A 21,212-nucleotide genomic window follows, 5' to 3' on the forward strand; every position below is an offset into this window, starting at 1 on the left:
TTGCCATTTAAGTTAAATTATGCAACTAAGTCCCCAGTGGAAATAACCGGGCTCAGCAGGCTCGTTGACTAAAACGTGGCATCAGAAAGCTCACACCTAATAAGGAGAGTGCTTGCATTCAAAACAAATAATGTTTTCAACGTGGCAATATGTGATTATTGAAAAAACAATGTTCAGTTTTTTTACAAATGTGCAAAAAAAAATTTTTTTACACATTTGTTGTAAAATAGAACAAAACAAAAACAAATGTGTACTAATCTGTACATCTCGTACAGATAATGAAGAGACAGCTAATCTGTGGGGGAAAAAAATCAAGCTCCCCTGGCTTCTTCAAGTGCTCTCAGTGATACTAGACTCAACCAATAAAAATCCAGGAGGAGGGTCTTAACACTGTCAATCATGCTGGCATACCTGCTACAGCTTCTTCCCAGAGTCTGTCAGGAATGATAAGGTTAGTTAGCATGGCCACCAGTGACAATGGATAAACATTTTTTTCTGAAATAGTAAGTTATTTCTTCGCCATTAGCACATTGAGCAGCGTGTAGATGAGAATGATTGACAGCGCTAAGATGCTCCTTCTAGTTCTGATTAGTTGTTGTGATTGGGAATGGCACATTTCTGTAGACAGAAATTGTAGCTCAGGGAGAAGGTGGAGGTGATCRATCTTTTCAAGGCATGATGACGCTTCTAACAAATATGTAAAAGAACATTTTTTTATGCTGCAGCTTTAACACTCCAAACATGGCAGCATTACCCTGAGGGATGTTTTTTTTTTTTTACAGGGATTTGAAAAATGGTCTGAGTTAATAGGAAGTTTAAATCACATGGGATATTTTTAAATCAAAGCACATAAACATTTTTTTAAATGGCCCAGTTAAAATTTTGACCCCAAATCTAATGGAGGGCCTGTAGCAAAACTTGGAAATTTTTGTTCAGATGCTTTCAGTTGAAGCTGACCAAACCTAAGAAATTTTGTAAAGAATGGACAAAATGGACAAAGGGTGGTAAAGATTTACATTACCTGTCACATACAATCCCAACTTAAAGTTCCAGAGCTATTCATGGAACTTCTCTCCATAGAAGTAAAGAAATATGTTCTTATCTAACTTTTAGCAAACTGACAGACCTGTCCAGATTAGGAGTGGGCTCATACAAATATAGTCACATGAACAGGCGAGCTGACTCAGACTAGTTACATTTGGACATGAACTATTTTTAGAAAACAGCTTTGTCCCTTTTGCAGCTGCCCAATGAGGCCAACGTTATCCTCCGTTTATTAAAATAATGCAGTTTTGTGAGAAGTTAATGTTTGCTGTAACGACTGCTTTAATCACGGATACCTATACTTATATATTTCTTCTTCTTTGCTGTTAATATGAGCTTGCATGCTGACTGTCATTTTGTCCTGCTGTCTGGTCCGTCATTACCTTTCTAACATGGATCTAATAAAAAGCTGACTCAGCTTTTCAGATGGGGTTCTGCTGGCTGGAAGACTATGAGAGGAACACATGCAAGTTTGACCAGCAAAAACAACCATCATGGAAGAATATTTATACCGACAAAAAAATCTGAAATGACTTTATATTCATCTTTATTCAGAAAACTGTAAAACTTAACAAGGTACCTTTGGTGTTTCCATTGCCAATGACCAGTCATTGATACTGAAATATGTAAAAAATAAAAATAATAAAAAAAGATTTTTGCACTAGTCACATTTTGCAAAACTCAAACTCACATGCACAATGCCAATTGTCCACAATACTGACAGCATAAGGCACTATTAAAACCAGTATTTCACTTCTTCACTTCAGCATCAAAGATCAGTAACTGCAGGTCTAGCTTGTTCCGTCACAAAATACAGTATCTCAGCAGTGCCTAATGGGGTTGGCTTTCTTTTTTTATTAGTCTATTTTAAAAACAGCTTCAACCTTTATGCTTAAGGGTCACATACTCCATTATACTCTGTAAATGTAATATCTAATGTTACATTTGCAAACATTTTTAAACAATGTCAGGTTGATGTTGACCATATTCCATCCATCCATTCATTGTCTATACCACTTATTTTTGGAGGCTTGCTTAGCGATAGGCGAGTCCACCCTGAACAAGTCACCTGTCCATCGCAGGAAAACACAGAAACACATAAGACAAACRACCAYMCACACACACACACACACACACACACACACACACACACACACACACACWCACACMYAMGGACAATATATAGAGACCAAATAACCCAACAGTCATGTTTTTGCAGAGTGGGAGGAAGCCGGAGAGAACCTACGAATGAACAGGCAGATTGTGCAAAAAGACACCAGGCTGGGATTTGAACCCAGGACTTTTCGGTGCAAGGCACCAGTGCTACCAACTACTCCACTCTGCAGCCTGTTGGCCATATTTTTCACTCTGTACACTTCAGACTTCCAGCACATGTCTGAGTCCTGTCGTCTACAGAAATACTCAGATGACTCAGCAGTTGTTGTGTGTATCAGAGATGGACAAGAGGCAGAGTACAGAGATCTGGAGGGCCACTTTGTGGCATGGTGTGGGAACAATCATCTCATCTTACATGCGAACAAAACAAAGGAAATTATTGTTGATTTCAGGAAGAACAGGATCAGGTCAAACCCTATTTCTATCATGGGAGTAGAAGTGAAGGCGGTTCAAGAATATAAATACCTTGGTGTTCGCCTTGACAAAAGACTGAAATGGAGACAACAGTGAAGCCGTCTATATGAATTCTTCAGATTCAGTGCAGTACAACTGTTGCAGAAGATCTTTCCTGCCAACAGCCATCACCATCTTTAATAACTCTTAGAAGAATCTAAATTAATGAGAGGATTCTAAATTAATGAGTTACAACAACATTTAATTTCCCTTTGGGATTAATAAAGTATTTCTGAAATGAATGGAATTGAATATTTGTTGTTTTAAATCTGTTTTCGTTTAAATTTATCCTGTGAGTTTTTATCCTGTTGAAGTACTGGAAAGCTATTCAAATTGCCATAGTGTGTTGCCAGCAATGTCTTATATAAATGGCCACCACTAGACTGCACTGTTGTTTTTTTAGGTTCACTGTCACCAGTGAATAATTCCACCTATTCATCTCAAAAGTAGTGTGTTGTGCAGAATGTTTTTGCATTATTTGAAATTTAATCATGATGAAAATAAAATCTTATTTTCTGTAGCACCATGTTCCATAGCTGAGCTCAGAACATGGTGCTGAGCTCAGCTACAGAATACACTTCCAACTTCAGCTCAACCTCACACTGGAAAAACTGTATTACAAATTTAACTTCTACTTCCAGTACAATTATTTCGTGAGAAAATAATGCCATGTGGGAAAAAAAAATCTTTGAAAAGTGGCACAATTATGGGTACCCATTCTCTCGTAAATAGCCCACATGATTTCTGGAGGATTGTGGCCTTGGATGTTTATGGAAAATGGATTTTGGATCTGGTGCTTCACTTCTGTATTTGTTGGTTTGGCCAAATATCTTAGATCATTATCCTTTTTTTTTAATTCTCTTTCTTACGGTTTATTCAATGTCACATGCTGTTTTTATTTATTTTTTCTTTAATTATGTAAAGCACCTAGAAATGCCTTGCTGCTGAAATGTGCTATACAAATAAAATTTGATTGATTGAATTGATTGATTGGAAGTCCCAATGTCAAACTGTTTTTAGCGTACTGGAGGAGGTGACCTTATTTTTATTAATTTTTTTTAGCCATTTCAATGGATTTTATGATGTAATGCACCTATGGAACAGAAGCATGTAAACAGTATCGTAGCTGTTTACAGCCAAATTGTTGTTATGGTGATTCAAAGATACCACTCTTAGTTCTATAGTGAACTCTGGAATAATACATATTGGTTTTGAAAACTTAAATGCAAACATTCAAAGTTGTGTTCCAAATTCAAAGCAACAGTAATAACCACAAACTAAATGTGAGTAAAATATGTGCTCATTGACAAACTTTAACATCCTTTGCTGTTACTATGTTTTTTTAAATGTAAGAATTAGCTATTTCCATTTGAATGAAAAACACTAACTGGGTTCACCACAAGGACACTGGCTTGCAGAGAGATTTATTTTCCCTTGAAAGCCTAGCACCATGTCTCCATGTTTCAATATATCTAACGTAAAATAACAGTAGTGGACGTCTTTCCTTGCGGTTTTGGAGGGCCTCGATTACTGGCACGTGTTGTAGATCTGGATCTGTTTGTTAATGTCGTTGAGGATGCTCCTCATCTTGTCCTCCAAACCGTCCAGCTGCCGGACTCTCCCCTCCAGCTTCCTCTGGTTCTCCTCATAGTTTTTCTCCAGCTCTGCACCAAGCATGAAGAAGAAAAAATATTTTAGCCTTAAAATGTCACCTTTAATCAACTACATGCTCCATTTTCTTCCTGAAACACAGGCAATTCCTCTACAGCTAAGCAGCACCTGCTAGTTTCTGTAGCTTATTTTGAGCATCGTTGAGGAGCTCTTTGGCTTCCTCTCGGAGACTCTCTGCCTTCTTCTTGGCGTCCCGCACGGCCTTGGCCTTTGTGTCCACTCGTTGTTGCACCTCATTGAATTTGTCTGTCAGCTGGCCGTCTAGGATCTGTACATAATGTGGATTTCCATGTTAGATTAAATGATTTCTCAAACATCCATGAAAGAATCAAGGCAACACTGCAGGTATGTCTTTGACGAGGGAATAATATTAAGATACGAAGCTCAATAAGGTTGATTTTACATAAATCTGCCCCTTTAAACGATACTAGGAGTGTGCAGTCAGACACAGACCTGCTTGGCTTCGTTTGCCTTGTCCCGGGCCATGGTGGCCGTCTCTTCAGCTCGGGCTGCTGCCATGCTGTTGTTGGCTCGCTTGGTCTTCAGCACATTGATCTCCTGTTCAAGTGTACCGAGGCGACCCATTGCATCATCCAGGTTCTTCTCACTGTTGGAGGTTTCTGTCTCAATCTGTGTAGAATAAGAGTTTGCAAATGATATTTTAATCACACGCAGTTTGGCTTGAAGGGAGCTCACCTGGCTGAGTCATTGTTGACATACTGAGAACACTGTTTTCTTTTAAAAAACTGAAAATAACTGGTGACCACCAGGGGGCAGCAAACACCAAAAAGTAATAATATTGTATATGGCAATAGAAAGATATACTTTCAAACTTAAATTATTTAAAAACTTAAGTGCTGACCCGTGTGCAAAAAGCATTACAATAAATATATCTATATATTTTTTATTAAAGTAGCATTATTTCAGGATAAAAATTAAGACGTAGTCAATAGTTCCCCCCAACCCCCCAAGTAGAATAATTGAGTAAGAATCACTTAAAAATACATTTTCAAGTTAATATGATTTAGAAAAGAACTTCATGTTATTAGAGGCTTTGCAATTAATCAATATGAATCAATCATATTTTTTCAGATACCAATATTTTGCATAAGATCAATTTAAATAAATTTTGGTTTGGTTGGCAACTGAATCAATGAAAATGGATGACAGTGGAAAAAACAGTTTTCCTGAAATTTTAAGTTGTTTCTAGGCCATTAGCACATTTAGAAATGTACTAAATTTCTAAATTAGCAGGGTTTTAATGCTGTTGATTGACAGCATTAAGACCCTCCTCCTGGCTCTGATTGGTGGTTTTTGACCGGGTGAAGTACATTTCTTCAGACAAAGTTAGTAGCACTTGGAGGATGTGAATGACATCTATCTTTTCACAGATTTTCTGTCTCATACTGTCACGACATGGTGTCACTTTTAACAAATATGTAAAAAGAGACTTTTTAAATAAAAGTTACATATCCCAGCTTTAAGGCTTTTTATGTTTTTATTTTTTTTTAAAAACATTTTTATCTAGTGTTCAAATAAATGCTGAGCATCACTGCTGAACATTTACACAGAACCAAGACGATGCTGACCTCAGCCAGTCGATTCTCAGTGTCTCTGATGTCTGCCCTGGCACTCGCTATGGCTTTCTCAGCTGACGTCTGGGCTGTCTTTGCATCCACCAAGGCCTGCTTTACCGTCTCCGCTGTGCTTTTCAACCCCTCAGCACGATGCCTTAACATCAACAAGGAATAAATGTCAGTAAATTAGCTAATGTATTTAAAAAAAACAGCAATCTGACTCCGTTATCACTACCTTGCCCTCTTGGCGTCAAGCAGCAGTTTCTCTGCCTTTTGAACGTCATCCTGCGTCTGCTGCAGGATGGCGTCCACGTTGGACAGGCTGCGGACGCGGTCCTTGATCTCGTCGGCGAGTTGTCTGATCTGTAGCGGTGAGGCGGGGATGGAGAGCTGCAGCACATGGTTCGCCACCGCCTCGATGCTGTCTGGATCGGCTCCCTCCTCTGTAAAGAGATCAAGGGGAGTCAGGGTTCAGCACAGGAGGCTGAACTAACAGTGACAGTTCAGCAAGCGTGGACTCTTATCGAAGACTGACGAGTGAGGAAGTCCCTGATCTGTTTGATCAGGTCTCTGAGGTTGTTGTTGGAGCGCTCCACTTTGTTCTTTGTGGCCTTGGCTTTATCCAGAGCAGCTTGGGCTTTACCCTTAGCCTCCTCTGCCTTGGCCTTAGCTTCTTTTACCTGCACAGCAGACAAGTAAGCAATTAACCTTCAGAAAGGCAACAATGAAATTTCACAAATATAGCAAGAATTAAAAATTCCTGCTGAAAAAAGCAAACTTCAGAAAGAAAAAAAGTTTCCAAAAATATAAACGTGGACATTTTAGGATACAGTACCTTACAAAAGTATTGATAGTTCTGGGCATTTGTCATATCATTTATCATGATAAAAGTCTTAGAATAATTAGGGGTCTGCAACCTGAAAGGGGCTCTTTGGACCTTCCTTACTGGCTCATAATATTTGGTTAAAAACAAGTTCAGAAAAACAAAAATATTTTAAAATATAGATAGAAAAAAAGCTGATTTTAGCTGGGGACTTTTTGTGTTTTATTTTGCATGAAACAAATCCTGATATTTATTAATTTTTTCTCAGTCATTATGTTGTAAACTTAGTGTTTTTTAATTTGCATAATTTTCCACATCCCAGAAAATGCATCAATCCACATTTTGCAAATTAATTTTCTTTTAAGTTTTTCTTTGTTTTAAAACCAAAAAACAGAAATAAAAGGGTTATTCTTTAAAATGACCACAGACAGAAAACTTAAGTTATCATCCAACATGTGTGGATGATAAATCAGTTGTACGTAGCTGGACTGAGAGTGAAATTGGCTCTCTGGTTGGTACAGGTTGCAGACCAGGTGCTAGCCTCTATGTGCTCCATGTGTAGTCTTACCTTGGTGAAGAGTTCCTGCATCTCCCCCATGGCTTTGTTCAGCTCCTTCTCTGCATGTTTGGCTCTCTCCAAAGCATTGTCAGCTGCAGCCACGGCTCCGTTGCAGTTCAGGCCTCCACAATGACGGTTCCCTTCGTCGTCACGGCAGCCAGCTCCTCCGCAGGGGTTCTCCGTGCAGGGAACATCATCCAGAGAACCACAGATCTGTTGGCGCAAACGGAGAGTATTAGCAGAGCTTGACAGCTGAAGCAAATATGGAATAAATGTGAACTTTCCTCACTTTTATTAAAAGTGATTGAAGGTGTTATAAAAACTTGTCGTAAGAAAATTTTTTACTGGATGATAAATTGTCCCAGAAATATTGTGAAAAACAATAATGTTGTTTTGAGACTATTTTCAACAAATATACTCATAATAATGCAAGTTCGATCTCTCAAAGACCAATAAACTTTAATTTTGGGGGTAAAAAATTAACACTGGAATTGTTATATTTTAAATATCCAAAACGAAACAACCAAAACATGAAACGGAAATAAAAGCCACAAACAAAAGAAACCATAAATAAAATGGTTTATCATGTTTCTATAAACAAAATTTCCCAGAAAAATATAATCATCAGAATGAAAATTATTGAGCTCATTTTAATTATGTTTATTGTATCAAGTTTACTGTAATGTAAACTATTCTACAAACTTTCATTTTAGTTAGAATTACTTGGGAAGCAAATAAAACTATTTTATGTCAGTTCTTTATTTTAATTGGGTAGGAGTGCACTGATTGCAATTTTTTGGCTGATCACTGATCTTTAAAAAACCTCACCTGCCGATTCAGATTTTGGTCAACATCAGTTTTTTGATTGCTAAGTTGGTAACGGTGGATTGACTGTTATCTGCACATGTGCAGATGTGACCTGGTGGGCGGGTCTGTCAGTCATCCCTCTCTAATGGCAGAGAGAAATAAGAAAGTGGCTGAGATTTGATAAGATCAGTTGCCAATTGCCGATCACCGAAAAATGAAGGAAATTGGGACATTCAGGCATGGGATTAAAAAACACCTTGTGGTGTCAAAAACTTGAAAGCAGTGCTTCAAAGAACGAAGCGATGGACCCAACCTTCTCATTGAGGGTTTTCATGTCCAGACCCTGGGCTCGGGCCTTCAGCTCTCCCAGAGCCCGCTTGTTTGCTGCATTCTTCCGGTTGAAGTCATCCTTCTTCCCGGCAATCAGGCGCTCGGTGCGGCGACGAGTGTCTGCCGATTGACTGACCGTGCTAGGCTTGGTGGTGGTTGACTGGTTGGCCCGTCGCTCAGCGTCTCGAGACATGTTGTAGGAGCTACGGATGCTGTCATACGCTCCTGGACGAAGAAAAGGGACCAGATCAGTTGGGGTGCGTGTGAGAAATGGAAAACACAACAGTTTCGTCTGAGCTTTGTTTCATCCCACCTAAGAAATTTGAGTTTTTCAGGATATCCAGTTGATGATTCAGCTGCTCCGATGTGAGGTTCAGTTCTCGAGCCTCCCGCTCCAGAGTATTCAGCTCCTTGCTTGCGTCAGAGTTTCGGTCCTGGATGATTGTTAAATCTCCCTCCACATGGTTTAGGGCTTCGGTTGTCTCACCAATTTGTGCCCTTTGATACACAACAAGGTTGAGTAATATAAGAGGATGATTTGAGATTAATGTCAGAAATATTTGACAATAAAAGTGTACATTTCTGAGCATCAAAAGTTAAAAAATTTCGGCTTTGAAAAGCAAAACATTTGTAAGAATAAAAACTCAGAAAATTTGAAATTAATCTCAGAAATCTTCCAGGTCTTTTTCTAGAAAATTTCTGAGATTAATCTCAAAATTTTTGGTAGAAATTTACTACTCCTTTATTCTATCTACAATGGTCGTCGTAATTATTGAATGAGTGCCTCAAAGATAAAAATTTGATCATGTAAATAATTGACTACTTGTCTTGTTACTATTTCAGTTTTTATCTTTTATTTTCTGTCAAAAATAAATAAATTAAAATGTAGTGGGGTGAAGCAGAAGTACCTGAGATCCTCAATAAGAGCCATCAGAGTAGCCACAGCTGCAGTCGTGGCATTTCTTGCGTTGACGATGGCCTGAGCTTGAGCCAGCTTCGCCTCCAGGTCTTTGAAGGTTTTCTCATAAGGTCCAATAAGCCCAGTGCTTTGAATCTCATTGGCCCGCTCTGCAAGAGTCTTGGTGCGCACTGCCAGGTCCTGATGATAAGAGTGAAAATAACAATTTTTCACGTTTAGTCAGTATTTGTTTGAGGATAAACTCCCTCGTTTTTCACTCAGAGCTGCACCTGCACTATCCGATCCCAGTCCCCGAAGCACTGGTGACATGGCTGGCAGTTGGGAAACTGGCCGGCAAAGCCTCTGGCACACTGGTCGCAGCGAACGCCCGACACCCCCTGTTGGCAGGCGCAGTGTCCGGACGCGCGGTTACACTGAGACGTCTCAATCCCTCGCCAGTCACAGTCGCACGCTACAGAGGGAAAACACAAGAGGACTAGGGCTAGGGCTGCTTAATATTAAAAAAAATATTTCATTGGGCATAATATTGGTCTGTTTTCATCTTTCTGATCTACGTTTCCTAATCATTTGCATGATTTATCGTTTTTCTCTTTTTTCTTTCTATCCTGCGAGATAAAGGATACCTTTATCTCGCAGGATAAAGGTATCCTGCAAGATACCTTTAGCATTTTTGGCCATATCAATTATGTCTACTGGCTAAATATAGCATTAGCAAGAAAAATACAACTATATAGCTCATAAAATGTATTAGCCAATAATTACTGTACTCCAATATGATATTGTCCTTTACAATATGATTATTGCACACACACACACACACACGCACACACACACACCCCCACACACACACCCACGCACACACACCCACACACACTGACGATGCAATTGAGATGTACTGTCAAGTACTAGTGAATGATAATGACAAAGATTATTTAGCTTTTCAACACAATGAATAAAAGATAACATAAAAGTTACCATATTTATTTTCTTATTTTAAGTAGTAATTGAATTATTTGTATATTTGTGTGTTTTATGTATTTTTTAATATTATACAAAATTGGTTAGAGTGGTTAAATAGAACATCTGCAGAATGTGCTAAAATACTTAACTGCAGATCTGACCATGTGTACTAAGTTACTGAATTGTTATGTTTCTGACCTCTGCACAGAGTCCGGGGGTCTCCCCAGAAATTCTCCTCACATTCTGTGCAGGTCTTTCCTCCAAACCCTTCTCGGCATTGACACTGCCCTGTAAACTGTGGGACAGAAAGCAAAAGAAATACAACTCTTAGGACTTTAAACTTACTTTAAATTTCCTTCCAGATCAGAGGATCTCCTTCCATCTTTTTTCTTAGCTTCCATAAACTCCTTAATGCTAAAAGAATTCTCCATATGCCCATTAATGCCCACAGCTGTAACACTCACAGGCTAGTTACCATTTTTTAATCCTTTATCTTATATGTGCAAACATCCAATGTCAAGCAACATGACCTGCCACAGCACAGTGCTTAGCTCCATGCCTTACTTACTTCATTGCAGGAGGATGTGACAGAGTTGTTGGGATCACAGTTGCATGCTTCACAGCCGTTCCCACTGGCCAGGTTCCAGTGGTTGGGGGCGCAGTGGTCGCACGCCAGACCTACGACATTTGCCAGACACTGACACTGGCCAGTGGCACGCTGGCACACACAGTCTTCACGCTCCATGCACTGGCTGCGCTCCGTGCCCAAAAAGTTGCATATGCACTCTGAACAAGAAAAAAATAAAGAAATAAACAACACAATCTGTCAATGAAACAATCTATTTTCTTTTCTGGACAGATTATGTTTTTAGAAAACTGTTACAAACTCCTGCAGTTGCGTCGGGACGCATCTCCAAAGTATCCGCTCCTGCAGATGCCACAGTTGGAGCCCTCTGTGTTGTAAAGGCATTTCCTGCACTCCCCAGTTCGCCTGTCGCATGCATCCATGTCTGACATGTCTATGTTATTGTTGCACTGGCATGGCTGGCAGCGCCCTCCCGGCTGAGAGGGGTTGCCGTAGTAACCTGGGGCGCATTCTTCACACCGGGCGCCTGAGTTGAAACAGGAAGAGGAGGAGGAGCGAATACATTTCAATGAAAAGTGCACTTAAGGATTTCTCAACTTGATTTTATGGTGGATGGAATGGGGGGGAAGCAGGGATGTTGTTAAACTTGCAGCAGAAATGGGTCATTTTGGTTTAACTGTGTTTTTTTTTCTATTATTAAATTGGGACTAAATAGTTACAGGCAGCCATTTCCTTCTCAAAAAACATAAGTCTTGAAAGGATGGAGATAAACATATGTGGAGAGTTGTGTCACCAGTATCAGTTTTAGTTACTCATAGCTAAACACAACACAGTGAGGACAATGCAGTGTCTCTAAAAAGTATCTGGATGTTTTCCCGTTTTAATGCTTTTACAAATCAAACATGATAAAAAATGTGGCTTTTTTTTTTTTTTTACCAAAACTTTACACTATTGACAACAAAATAATGACAAACCAAAATAATCCTCAAAATAATAACACCTTCTTAAAGATTGTTTTTTTTTTGTATGTTCTTTTAAAGTGACAAGTTTCAACAGATTGCATCTTCTATTCTGTTATTATGGAATGTGATTTTATGTTAAAACCCCATAATCTTGTTTTTAAATTAAAACAAAAAGTACAGCAAATTTTCTAGTAATTGCTTGTTTACACGACCATTATGAATTTATCTTGGCTTCTGGTGTACATAGCTACCACTCACAGTAAAATGGTTAAAATTCAGATTTGGAAAGATCTTCAATACAATCTGGATAGACTATGGGCATGTTAAAGATTACAAAAAACAGAGATTGGAACAAAAATGTAACAAATATCACCACAAAACAAGGACTAAAATGCTTTTTATAGTGACATCATCCAGTCGTGCATCAACTGCTTAGCAAGACACTGGACCAGACTGAGGAACAGCCAGGTTTACTTATTGTAGAAAGATTCTGGGTCAGGTCTCTGTTTGATGGATATTTACGCTGACCTGGCTCAAAGCTGGTTTTTGTATAATTTAATCTGTTTGTTACCTTAGGTGCAAACATCACAACACAGCCAGTGAGAGGAAAACTGAACCATCTTTTGAACCAGGTCTCACATGGAAGTGTGTTGTAGCACAACAGTGCTGCTGGGTTCATGCATGGGTAAGGCTGGTGGGGAGGACAGTAGGCTCGGTGGATTAAAACAAAAAAAAAATAAAGAATAAAAAAAATAGGAGAGGGTAGCAGGAATGGGAGGGGGCCGACTGTCATTACTCACGCTTAAAAACGGTCACCCCGGAGCGTTTAACAATCCCTGTGCCAGTAGGACAGGGGAGGAAGGAAATGAAAACCATTACCATACACTAAAGCCCAAACAGAATCACTGCTGTTATAACCTCATTGGAAGTTTTTACTTCACAAAAAGTGCCTTGAAAATTGCTTGGAACTTGTAGATCTGCTCTCAGTTCTGCTTTTTTGCGACACTAAAATGTTTCAGATTATCAAGGTAATTTTAACATCAGGTTAAAATGATTACAAAAAGCAAGGGTTAAAGTTAGGGTTAGAAGAATGTCCAGCTGTCGGTTTGTGACCTAGATCTCAAACTGAGATTATACAGCACAACCACCTGTAGCAAAGCAGCAAGTTTAATAACTCCAAAAACAAACAAAAAAGTAGATTTTGGAGAAGATGACTTCAGATAACTACTTAAAGAACTTAAATTTGAAGGCCATGCCAGGCAATTTAATGCAGGAAAACCCTCCAATGTGGCCGAACTAAAAACAATTCAATAAACAAGAGTGGGCCAAAATTCCCCCAAGCAAAGTAAAAGAGTCATTGTGAGACATTGCACATGTTTGATGGCAGCTAATAGGATCAGCAGTTGGCAAGACCATTTATCAGGTCTAAGAAAGTTTTTTTTTAAATCACATAGGATTAGATTGTTTTGGATAGCTTATTTTCCCTAAGATGTGAAATAATCAAAACCTATTGTTTTATTTACTTAAGTCAACTTTGTCTGATAGAAAATAAAAATATGAGCTGAATGATTCATTTGTGACAAAAAAAAGCAAACACTTTGACAACACCACACAATACATATGTATCTATATATGTCGATATCGATCTATATTTACAGAGGTGCCTACAGGATATTATTGGGGGGTACGCACAAAGCTATCATTGCACCTGATCCACACAAACACAGCCACTTCCCTAACACACATAAATCGCATAAATCTAAACCACATTGACAGGCCACATGAACGCAAACCGCTTGGCACAGAAACCGCAGATCTGATCCACACAAAGCTCAACTGTCGCGCACAGTGTGACACACACACAAACCTATATGTCCACATAGCATTTTGTAATTTTTAAAAAATAAATTACACTAAATAATAAAGACACGAAAGCAAAGCCTACCCGTGTGAGGAGGARGATGCTGATGCTCGGGTGGTTTATCTGAGACTTCCAGAGAAGGATGTGAAGCGACAAGGTTTGCTTCATTTCTACTCTCTGTGATGTTTTGACTAGATTTAACTGTTCAGCTCTCCCAGTCTAGCGTGATGCTGAGGAAGAGCATKGAAGATGTCACGGTCTGTCAATGGAGGATTGATGGGGTGTCAGTGCGACACCCCATCCCGCTGATGGGTGGAGCTGATGGATTTTTGTGATTTTTTTATACGCAAAAAACTCGTAAAAGCTCACATGGACCACGTACATGCAGGATAAAAAGCTCAGTTGGGATCAGTGGAACTCCTCTCAGATGTGCATCAGCGACAAGTCTAGTTATTCATTTTAAGCATTTAGCTGACAGAAAGAACGCCAAATAAACAAAACTGACCAATAACATTCAGGTTTAAGACATTCATGTGCCCACCCCCACAGACTTACAAAGACTTGGGCTACGTACACAAAATACCTTTTTTTTTTTTTCCTACAATTTTGTTAATAGCAAATGGGGAAAATAATAAAAATACTCTGAGAAAAACCTCGAGGTACGCACAGCGCGTACTGCTGTACAGCTTCAGGCACCCCTGTATATTTATATTGATCGATAGACAGATAGACAGACCGATCGATAGGTAGATCGATATAGATATGTTACATTTCATGCATGTATACATGTACATACATATTTACATACGTACATGAAATCCTGTTTTATTGCATTAAATCAATGAAATCGATTTAATTTCTGTCTATCCACACTTTCATCATTGTAACGTTTACTTATTTGATGCTTACCTGTGTAACCTTGGTTACAGTTGCAGATAATTTGTCGATTGCGGTYGTCTTGGTAACAAGATGTGGCAAAGTGGCGTCCACTGTGGGGTCCATCTGGACATGGGCATGGGCGACACTGACCACCAGATGATATACCCAAAACTGGGTTCCCATAATAACCATTGGCACACCTACAAGAACACAAATAAATGTAATACAACTTTTAATGTAAAGTAAAAAAAAATAATGGATGATAGGATGTAGGTTTCCTAAAACTCCTGTTGAGGTCAAAGTTATGTTCATAGTGAGTTAAACAAATATAATTTAACTCATAAGGAAACAAAAAAATTACTGAAGACATCATGTCTGGATTATTCTGGCAGCATTTAGGAGCTGTTCACATAAATAAAAATTTTGAATAAACATTTTGTTTTTTAAGTGAACAAAGGATTCCTGACCTGATTACARGAGACGCAACAAACTCATTCAAGAGAGTTTAGACACAACTGAGGTTAGTTCAAAATGAGCTCTTGCTCTGTAAGTGGTGTACATAATATTTTACTGCATTGCATAATTCAATGTCTCATTTAACTCATTCAAATAAAGTTTTAACCAAATGTATTCTGTAAAGCCACCTGTCACAACTGTCCCCTCCTGTGTTGTCCCTGCAGTTGATGCAGACTCCGCTTCTCTGGTCACAGTGGTTGGCATGTCCGTTACAGTGGCAGGGTCGGCAGCTGGGAAAGCCCCAGTGACCCGCCTGACACCCGTCGCACCTCTGACCAAACGCCCCTGGACGGCACTGGCACTGCCCGGTGTACTTGTCACATAGTCGAGTCACCGACCCCTCTGAGCTGCACTCGCATGCTGCCGAGACGAAGCACAGGATGTGGGGCCAGGAGCAGTAGATTGGGTGGGGGGGATAGAAGAGAGGCAGGGAAGAGAAGTTTCTTTTAGAAATATTTACTTAGAAACAGTAGAGGGCACCAACCATAAGTCTTCCAACTTCTTAAAGGTGTGTAACATKAAATCTAACATTAAATCCTATGCAAATATTGCACATGTTACACTGTCTTGAAAACGTATTTATACCCATTCAACTTTTCACATTTCACCACATWAAAACCATAAACTACTACACATTTTATTAGATCTTACCTGAAAGGAGTAACACAAACTAGAATAGCAAAGCATAGTTATGATGCAGAGGGAAAATTATATAATTTTTTTAGATTAAAGCCTGAAAAGTGTGCAGTGCATTTGAATTTGCCCCCAACCAGTGMCTCAGCATTGCTACTTCTACTATTTTTGCTGTGATTACAGCTGTAAACCCTTTTGGGAATGTCTCCACCAGCTTTGTAATATCTACAACTAAAATAAAATATTTCTGCAAAWTCYTCCTTGCAAAATATCTCAARCTGGGTCAAAACGRAAGGAAAGCATCTGAACAATAGTTTTCATGCCTAGGTGATGCTCTGGTTCTCTCCAACAGGACTTTGTATGACTTTCTTTTAACCATCCCTTTCTTCTCGACACTCCTACATAAAGGCCAGAATTGTGAAGTTCACGTCTTACAGCTGACAAAATCACAGATTTATTGAACAAAGTATATCCAAAGCATGGATATTGTTTTCTAACTTTCAGAAAACTCCTACACTCTTAATCTTAAAGTTAAGCAAAAGCCCTGTAGAGGAATTAAGAAGATATTCTGTGTCTTTATGCGAGTTCCTCACGTATGCAGCCTGAGGGTCCGAAGCCATAGGTTCCCGGTGCACACTTGTCACAGCGCCGACCAATGATGTTGGACCTGCAGCGACACTGGCCCCCACGGGGATCACAAAGGGAGCTGATGGACCCCTGAGGGTCACAGTTGCAAGCTGGTGGAGCAAAAAYATGATATATATATTTCAGCCAAAGTTGAAATATATATATCTATATGTGTATATTAGGGCTGCCAAAGTTAACAGGTTAATCACACACCATTAATGTTCTAACTGTGCAATTAATGCACAGGCTTCTGTATGTTTTGGACCTCATCTCAACAGTTTGAACGTTATCTTCTTTGTTTCAACTGTTTCTTTAAGGGGCTGATCTCTTGTTTCGTAATGTCCCTCTCTCTCCCCTCCAGCCTACCTCACTTCTGACTCAGCAATGTCTGACATTCTACATCAGGAGGGAAACAGGRATAACCTGTTGCAGACATRAACAAAATTTATCAAMGCATTATTTTACATGCAGTAATTCACTACTGAAGCAAAATTAACTTACATAAACAAATGAAAAACATTRAAATTATAATACAAAAGACATGAAAAATAACCCCATCTTCAGCCTTTTACATCTGTCCTGTTTCAAAATGATTTACTTCTAATTGAATTTAACTGAGTGTAAAACTTTGGTAGACTTTTGGGTCTAATAAGCTCCTCTTAACGGATCTTCCCCAGGAAAATAAACTTGTCATGGTTATGTGGGTCAGTTTCCCCTGTATAGTCAGACCTTTTCTGTTATTTTTAGAGGTTAGCAAACAAATCCAATGGAAAACAGCACAAAAATAAGTTCTATTCTGACATCCAGGATGGCACATCAATGCGAGCTGTGGCAAGAAGGTTTGCTGTGTCTGTCAGCGTAGTGTCCAGAGGCTGGAGGCGCTACCAGGAGACAGGCCAGTACACCAGGAGACATGGAGGAGGCCGTAGGAGGGCAACAACCCAGCAGCAGGACCACTACCTCCACCTTTGTGCAAAAAGGAACAGGAGGAGCACTGCCAGAGCCCTGCAAAATGACCTCCAGCAGGCCACAAATGTGCATGTGTCTGCACAAACAGAAACCAACTCCACGAGGATGGTATGAGGGCCCGACGTCCACAGATGGGRGTTGTGCTCACAGACCAACACCGTGCAGGACGCTTGGCATTTGCCAGAGAACACCAGGATTGGCAAATTCGCCACTGGCGCCTTGTGCTCTTCACAGATGAAAGCAGGTTCACACTGAGCACATGTGACAGACGTGACAGAGTCTGGAGACGCCGTGGAGAGCGGTCTGCCTGCAACATCCTTCAGCATGACCGGTTTGGCAGTGGGTCAGTAATGGTGTGGGGTGGCATTTCTTTGGAGGGCCACACAGCCCTCCATGTGCTCACCAAAGGTAGCCTGACTGCCATTAGGTACCGAGATGAGATCCTCAGACCCCTTGTGAGACCATATGCTGGTGCGGTTGGCCCTGGGTTCCTCCTAATGCAGGACAATGCTAGACCTCATGTGGCTGGAGTGTGTGAACAGTTCCTGCAAGATGAAGGCATTGAAGCTATGGACTGGCCCGCCTGTTCCCCAGACCTGAATCCGATTGAGCACATCTGGGACATCATGTCTCGCTCCATCCACCAACGTCACGTTGCACCACAGACTGTCCAGGAGTTGGCGCCACCTCATCAGGAGCATGCCCAGGTGTTGTAGGGAGGTCATACAGGCACGTGGAGGCCACACACAATACTGAGCCTCATTTTGACTTGTTTTAAGGACATTGCATTAAAGTTGGATCAGCCTGTAGTGTGTTTTTTCACTTTCATTTTGTGCGTGGCTCCAAATCCAGGCCTCCATTGGTTAATAAATTTGATTTCCATTGATGATTTTTGTGTGATTTTGTTGTCAGTACATTCAACTTTGTACARAACAAAGTATTCAATGAGAATATTTCATTYATTCAGATCTAGGATGTGTTATTTGAGTGTTCCCTTTATTTTTTTGAGCAGTGTATATAAGACAKTCTCTTTCACTTAAATGTAAGCGAAAGAGAATGTCATTTATATATATAAAAATGTAAGCGAAAGAGACTGTCATTTCCTCACCCAGGGCTCCATCATTAATAACGGCTGACATGCTGCTGATGAGTTTAGCACAGGTATCACTGATCTGTGGGCGGATCACACTCCTTGCTCCCTCGTGGCACCGGTACCGCTCAAASGTCTGCTTCCTGACGTTTGAGGCAAGATCCCCAGTGTTGAACATCTCCATGGAGGAGTGACGCGGCATCAGCACAATCTGGAGTGGAGACAACCATTACAGTCAGAGGATATCACCAGACACTAGAACTGCAGATCCAAAGACGCAATTTAATCTCACAGAGTCTATGAGGATGACAGCGTAGTCTGCTCCATTGAGGATGCTGTTAGCATCTTGATAACGTGTGAACTCCAAGCGGAGGGAGTATGTCACACCTCTCTCCAAACACACTGGCTGAGGAAGAACCACAAACCTTGGGAAAACAGAGGTAGCACTCAGTTCCCATCAACACTGAAAGAGAAGCTCACAAGTGTTGGTGCTTGGATGAGAATATACAAGTGTGTAAAGAAATCTGTGTGTGTCCATGTGGGAGATTGCTTGTTTGCATGAGTCGCACACCTGGCTCCGGCTGGCAGAGGGACGGTGAGTCTGTCGTCATCTGGGATGGTGTTCCCACAAGGGCTGCTGGTGGGAATGGAACYTGGACGGATCACGRTTATCTGCACCTCCTCCCAGTCCCGGGGCATCTAGAGTTCAGAGGGTATAAATTCCTTGAAATGGTTCCCAGGCAAATAAACTAAAAAAAACAACCCAACTAAGACCAATGTACAGCAGGGAAAACAAGTGTCAAACACACCAATGTGTTTCTTATTAAAAATATTTATAACAAACCAATTAAAAGGAAATTCACAACAGATGTCAGTAGCAACCCAAGTAGTCCACGCATACAAAGAAATCAAAACTAAAGAAGCCAAAAAAAAGGTTATTTGTTAGGGCAATGAAACAGGGAATCATTTTTGAACACATGAAGACAAGAAGGCAGCATAAAGGGTTGGGTTAGGGATACATCGATAAATCCCATGGTTTTGGAAGATTGACAATGTGAAACTGATCTTATCCACCGAACCAATCTACCTTAAAATCAGTCATCGGCCCATTTTGCTCCATTTGACAGARAGCTGACTGACAAGTTATGTCTGCTGTTAATAACAGTCAGAAATGTCCATGTTTAAAAGTTATTTTAATTTGATACAGCATTATAGTCAGGCTAGATTCCATTCAACTTCTCATTCATAGCTGAGGAGTACACAACCAAAAAAGACCTCAGATTAACATAAGTCATAATACACACCTGGGATTCGTAGCGGATGACTAAATCGTATTCCATAGAGTAAGGTATGTTATTTATCAGAAACTCCAAAGTGCCGCCTTGAGGGACCTGAGCGAAGCCGATATCTGTCCACTGAGCGGGTCGACCGGGCTGATGTTCCCTGGTCTCTAAGGTGCAACCCTGAAACCATGCACCCGGAAACAAACAGATMAAATATATCAAAGTTGAAAAGGTTTCTGTTGAAAATGCAGTAAAACTTACCTGCCCCATTTGAGCAAATTCAGCTTCATAARCGAAGTGATCCAGAGCCATAAAAAAATATCCAGACTCCACCTGCGTGCAATCACGTCCCATTATGTGACTGCGGCAGCGACACTGACCACTATCCATGGAGCATCTAAAAAGAGTGCATACACAGTGGTATTTAGGACTAATGTTGCCCTACAAATCCTTACAGAGCTAACACTAACGTCTTWAGGAGGTTTGGAATTAATGGATGAACATGCTGCTAAATATAATGTACAGTCATATTAAAAAAAAATAGAATATCCATTCCAATGAAACTGGTTCATCAAATAAAAAGTATTTTTTTAAATGGAAAAATGTTAGATATTAAACATACTTTTTATTAAGTTTGTTTTTCTGTATTAGAAATAGTTTTCTTAATGGTGTGGAGTAATATTCTAATTTTAAATGTCCTGTTTTTATTAGCTGAAAGTTGAAGATCCTCATAAATAACAGAAATAACGTCTTTCAAACATCCATCTCTGTCTGTAATTAATCTATATAATGTGTTTCACTTTGAGATAAAGTTCAATCAATGAACTTTTCAAAAATATTGTAGTTTATTGCATGGGTCTATAGCTCATCTCTTATTGTTTAGCGGGAAACTCTAAGAGCATGTAATCTTGCCATAATTGCTTCTAATAGATGGGCAGATGACAAAAAGAAAAAGAGCTGAACAGAAACTGTTGGAGCTGTGGGAAGTTTTGGCTGTGYTGTGAAATGTACAGATCAAAGTGATCAAGAATTCTTCACTGAGAACTCTTATTGTTATTTGTGCCAATAGCTGTGGCTAAACCCTTTACACAGCAATTCTAATTGATATGTAATGTAGTGAAGAAATTACCTAATGAGAAACACATTGTGGAGCTCGAACTCTAATAAGGTCTGAGTTTACAGGCCATTAACTCTTGATTATAGTTGAAGTGTTTAAAGAGGATATTTAGACCTACCTTTAGCAAAACTCTATAAAAAACAAAAGGTGTACAAAGAGAAAAAKATTAAGCTCACCAAGTCATATAACTTACATGAAATAACATCAGGAGTGTGGGTGCAAAATCATTTAAACCATATACACGATTCCTAATCCATCCATCCATTGTCTTACACCCTTGTCCCTCAGTGGGGTCAGGAGGGTTGCTGTTGCCTATCTCCAGCTAGCGTACCGGGCGAGAGGCGGGGTCACCCTGGACAGGTCGCCAGTC

General features: G+C 39.9%; 1 protein-coding gene across 3 annotated transcripts in view; it reads right to left on the minus strand.

Moving 5' to 3' along the window:
• Positions 1 to 1,574: 1,574 nt before the first annotated feature.
• lamb2 (laminin, beta 2 (laminin S)) overlaps positions 1,575 to 21,212 on the minus strand; it is a 48,514-nt gene continuing 28,876 nt past the window's right edge. For 2 of the 3 annotated variants that reach the window (XM_008412797.2, XM_008412796.2), the window contains exons 14-36: positions 19,987 to 20,122; positions 19,747 to 19,905; positions 19,014 to 19,141; positions 18,735 to 18,867; positions 18,461 to 18,653; positions 16,350 to 16,493; positions 15,252 to 15,483; positions 14,638 to 14,807; positions 12,668 to 12,703; positions 11,207 to 11,431; positions 10,888 to 11,105; positions 10,518 to 10,614; positions 9,629 to 9,810; positions 9,349 to 9,539; positions 8,754 to 8,938; positions 8,424 to 8,665; positions 7,313 to 7,516; positions 6,457 to 6,601; positions 6,157 to 6,364; positions 5,934 to 6,075; positions 4,798 to 4,974; positions 4,453 to 4,612; positions 1,575 to 4,337 (exon numbers count right to left, since the gene is read on the minus strand). In XM_008412797.2, the coding sequence (XP_008411019.1) occupies positions 4,201 to 4,337; positions 4,453 to 4,612; positions 4,798 to 4,974; positions 5,934 to 6,075; positions 6,157 to 6,364; positions 6,457 to 6,601; positions 7,313 to 7,516; positions 8,424 to 8,665; positions 8,754 to 8,938; positions 9,349 to 9,539; positions 9,629 to 9,810; positions 10,518 to 10,614; positions 10,888 to 11,105; positions 11,207 to 11,431; positions 12,668 to 12,703; positions 14,638 to 14,807; positions 15,252 to 15,483; positions 16,350 to 16,493; positions 18,461 to 18,653; positions 18,735 to 18,867; positions 19,014 to 19,141; positions 19,747 to 19,905; positions 19,987 to 20,122 (3,844 nt within the window). In that variant the 3' untranslated portion in view covers positions 1,575 to 4,200. The remainder of the gene's footprint in view (positions 4,338 to 4,452; positions 4,613 to 4,797; positions 4,975 to 5,933; positions 6,076 to 6,156; positions 6,365 to 6,456; positions 6,602 to 7,312; positions 7,517 to 8,423; positions 8,666 to 8,753; positions 8,939 to 9,348; positions 9,540 to 9,628; positions 9,811 to 10,517; positions 10,615 to 10,887; positions 11,106 to 11,206; positions 11,432 to 12,667; positions 12,704 to 14,637; positions 14,808 to 15,251; positions 15,484 to 16,349; positions 16,494 to 18,460; positions 18,654 to 18,734; positions 18,868 to 19,013; positions 19,142 to 19,746; positions 19,906 to 19,986; positions 20,123 to 21,212) is intronic. The other variant, XM_008412798.2, reaches the window with a different exon arrangement.

This window comes from Poecilia reticulata, linkage group LG7 (assembly GCF_000633615.1).
Source record: "Poecilia reticulata strain Guanapo linkage group LG7, Guppy_female_1.0+MT, whole genome shotgun sequence".
Classification (NCBI taxonomy): domain Eukaryota; kingdom Metazoa; phylum Chordata; class Actinopteri; order Cyprinodontiformes; family Poeciliidae; genus Poecilia; species Poecilia reticulata.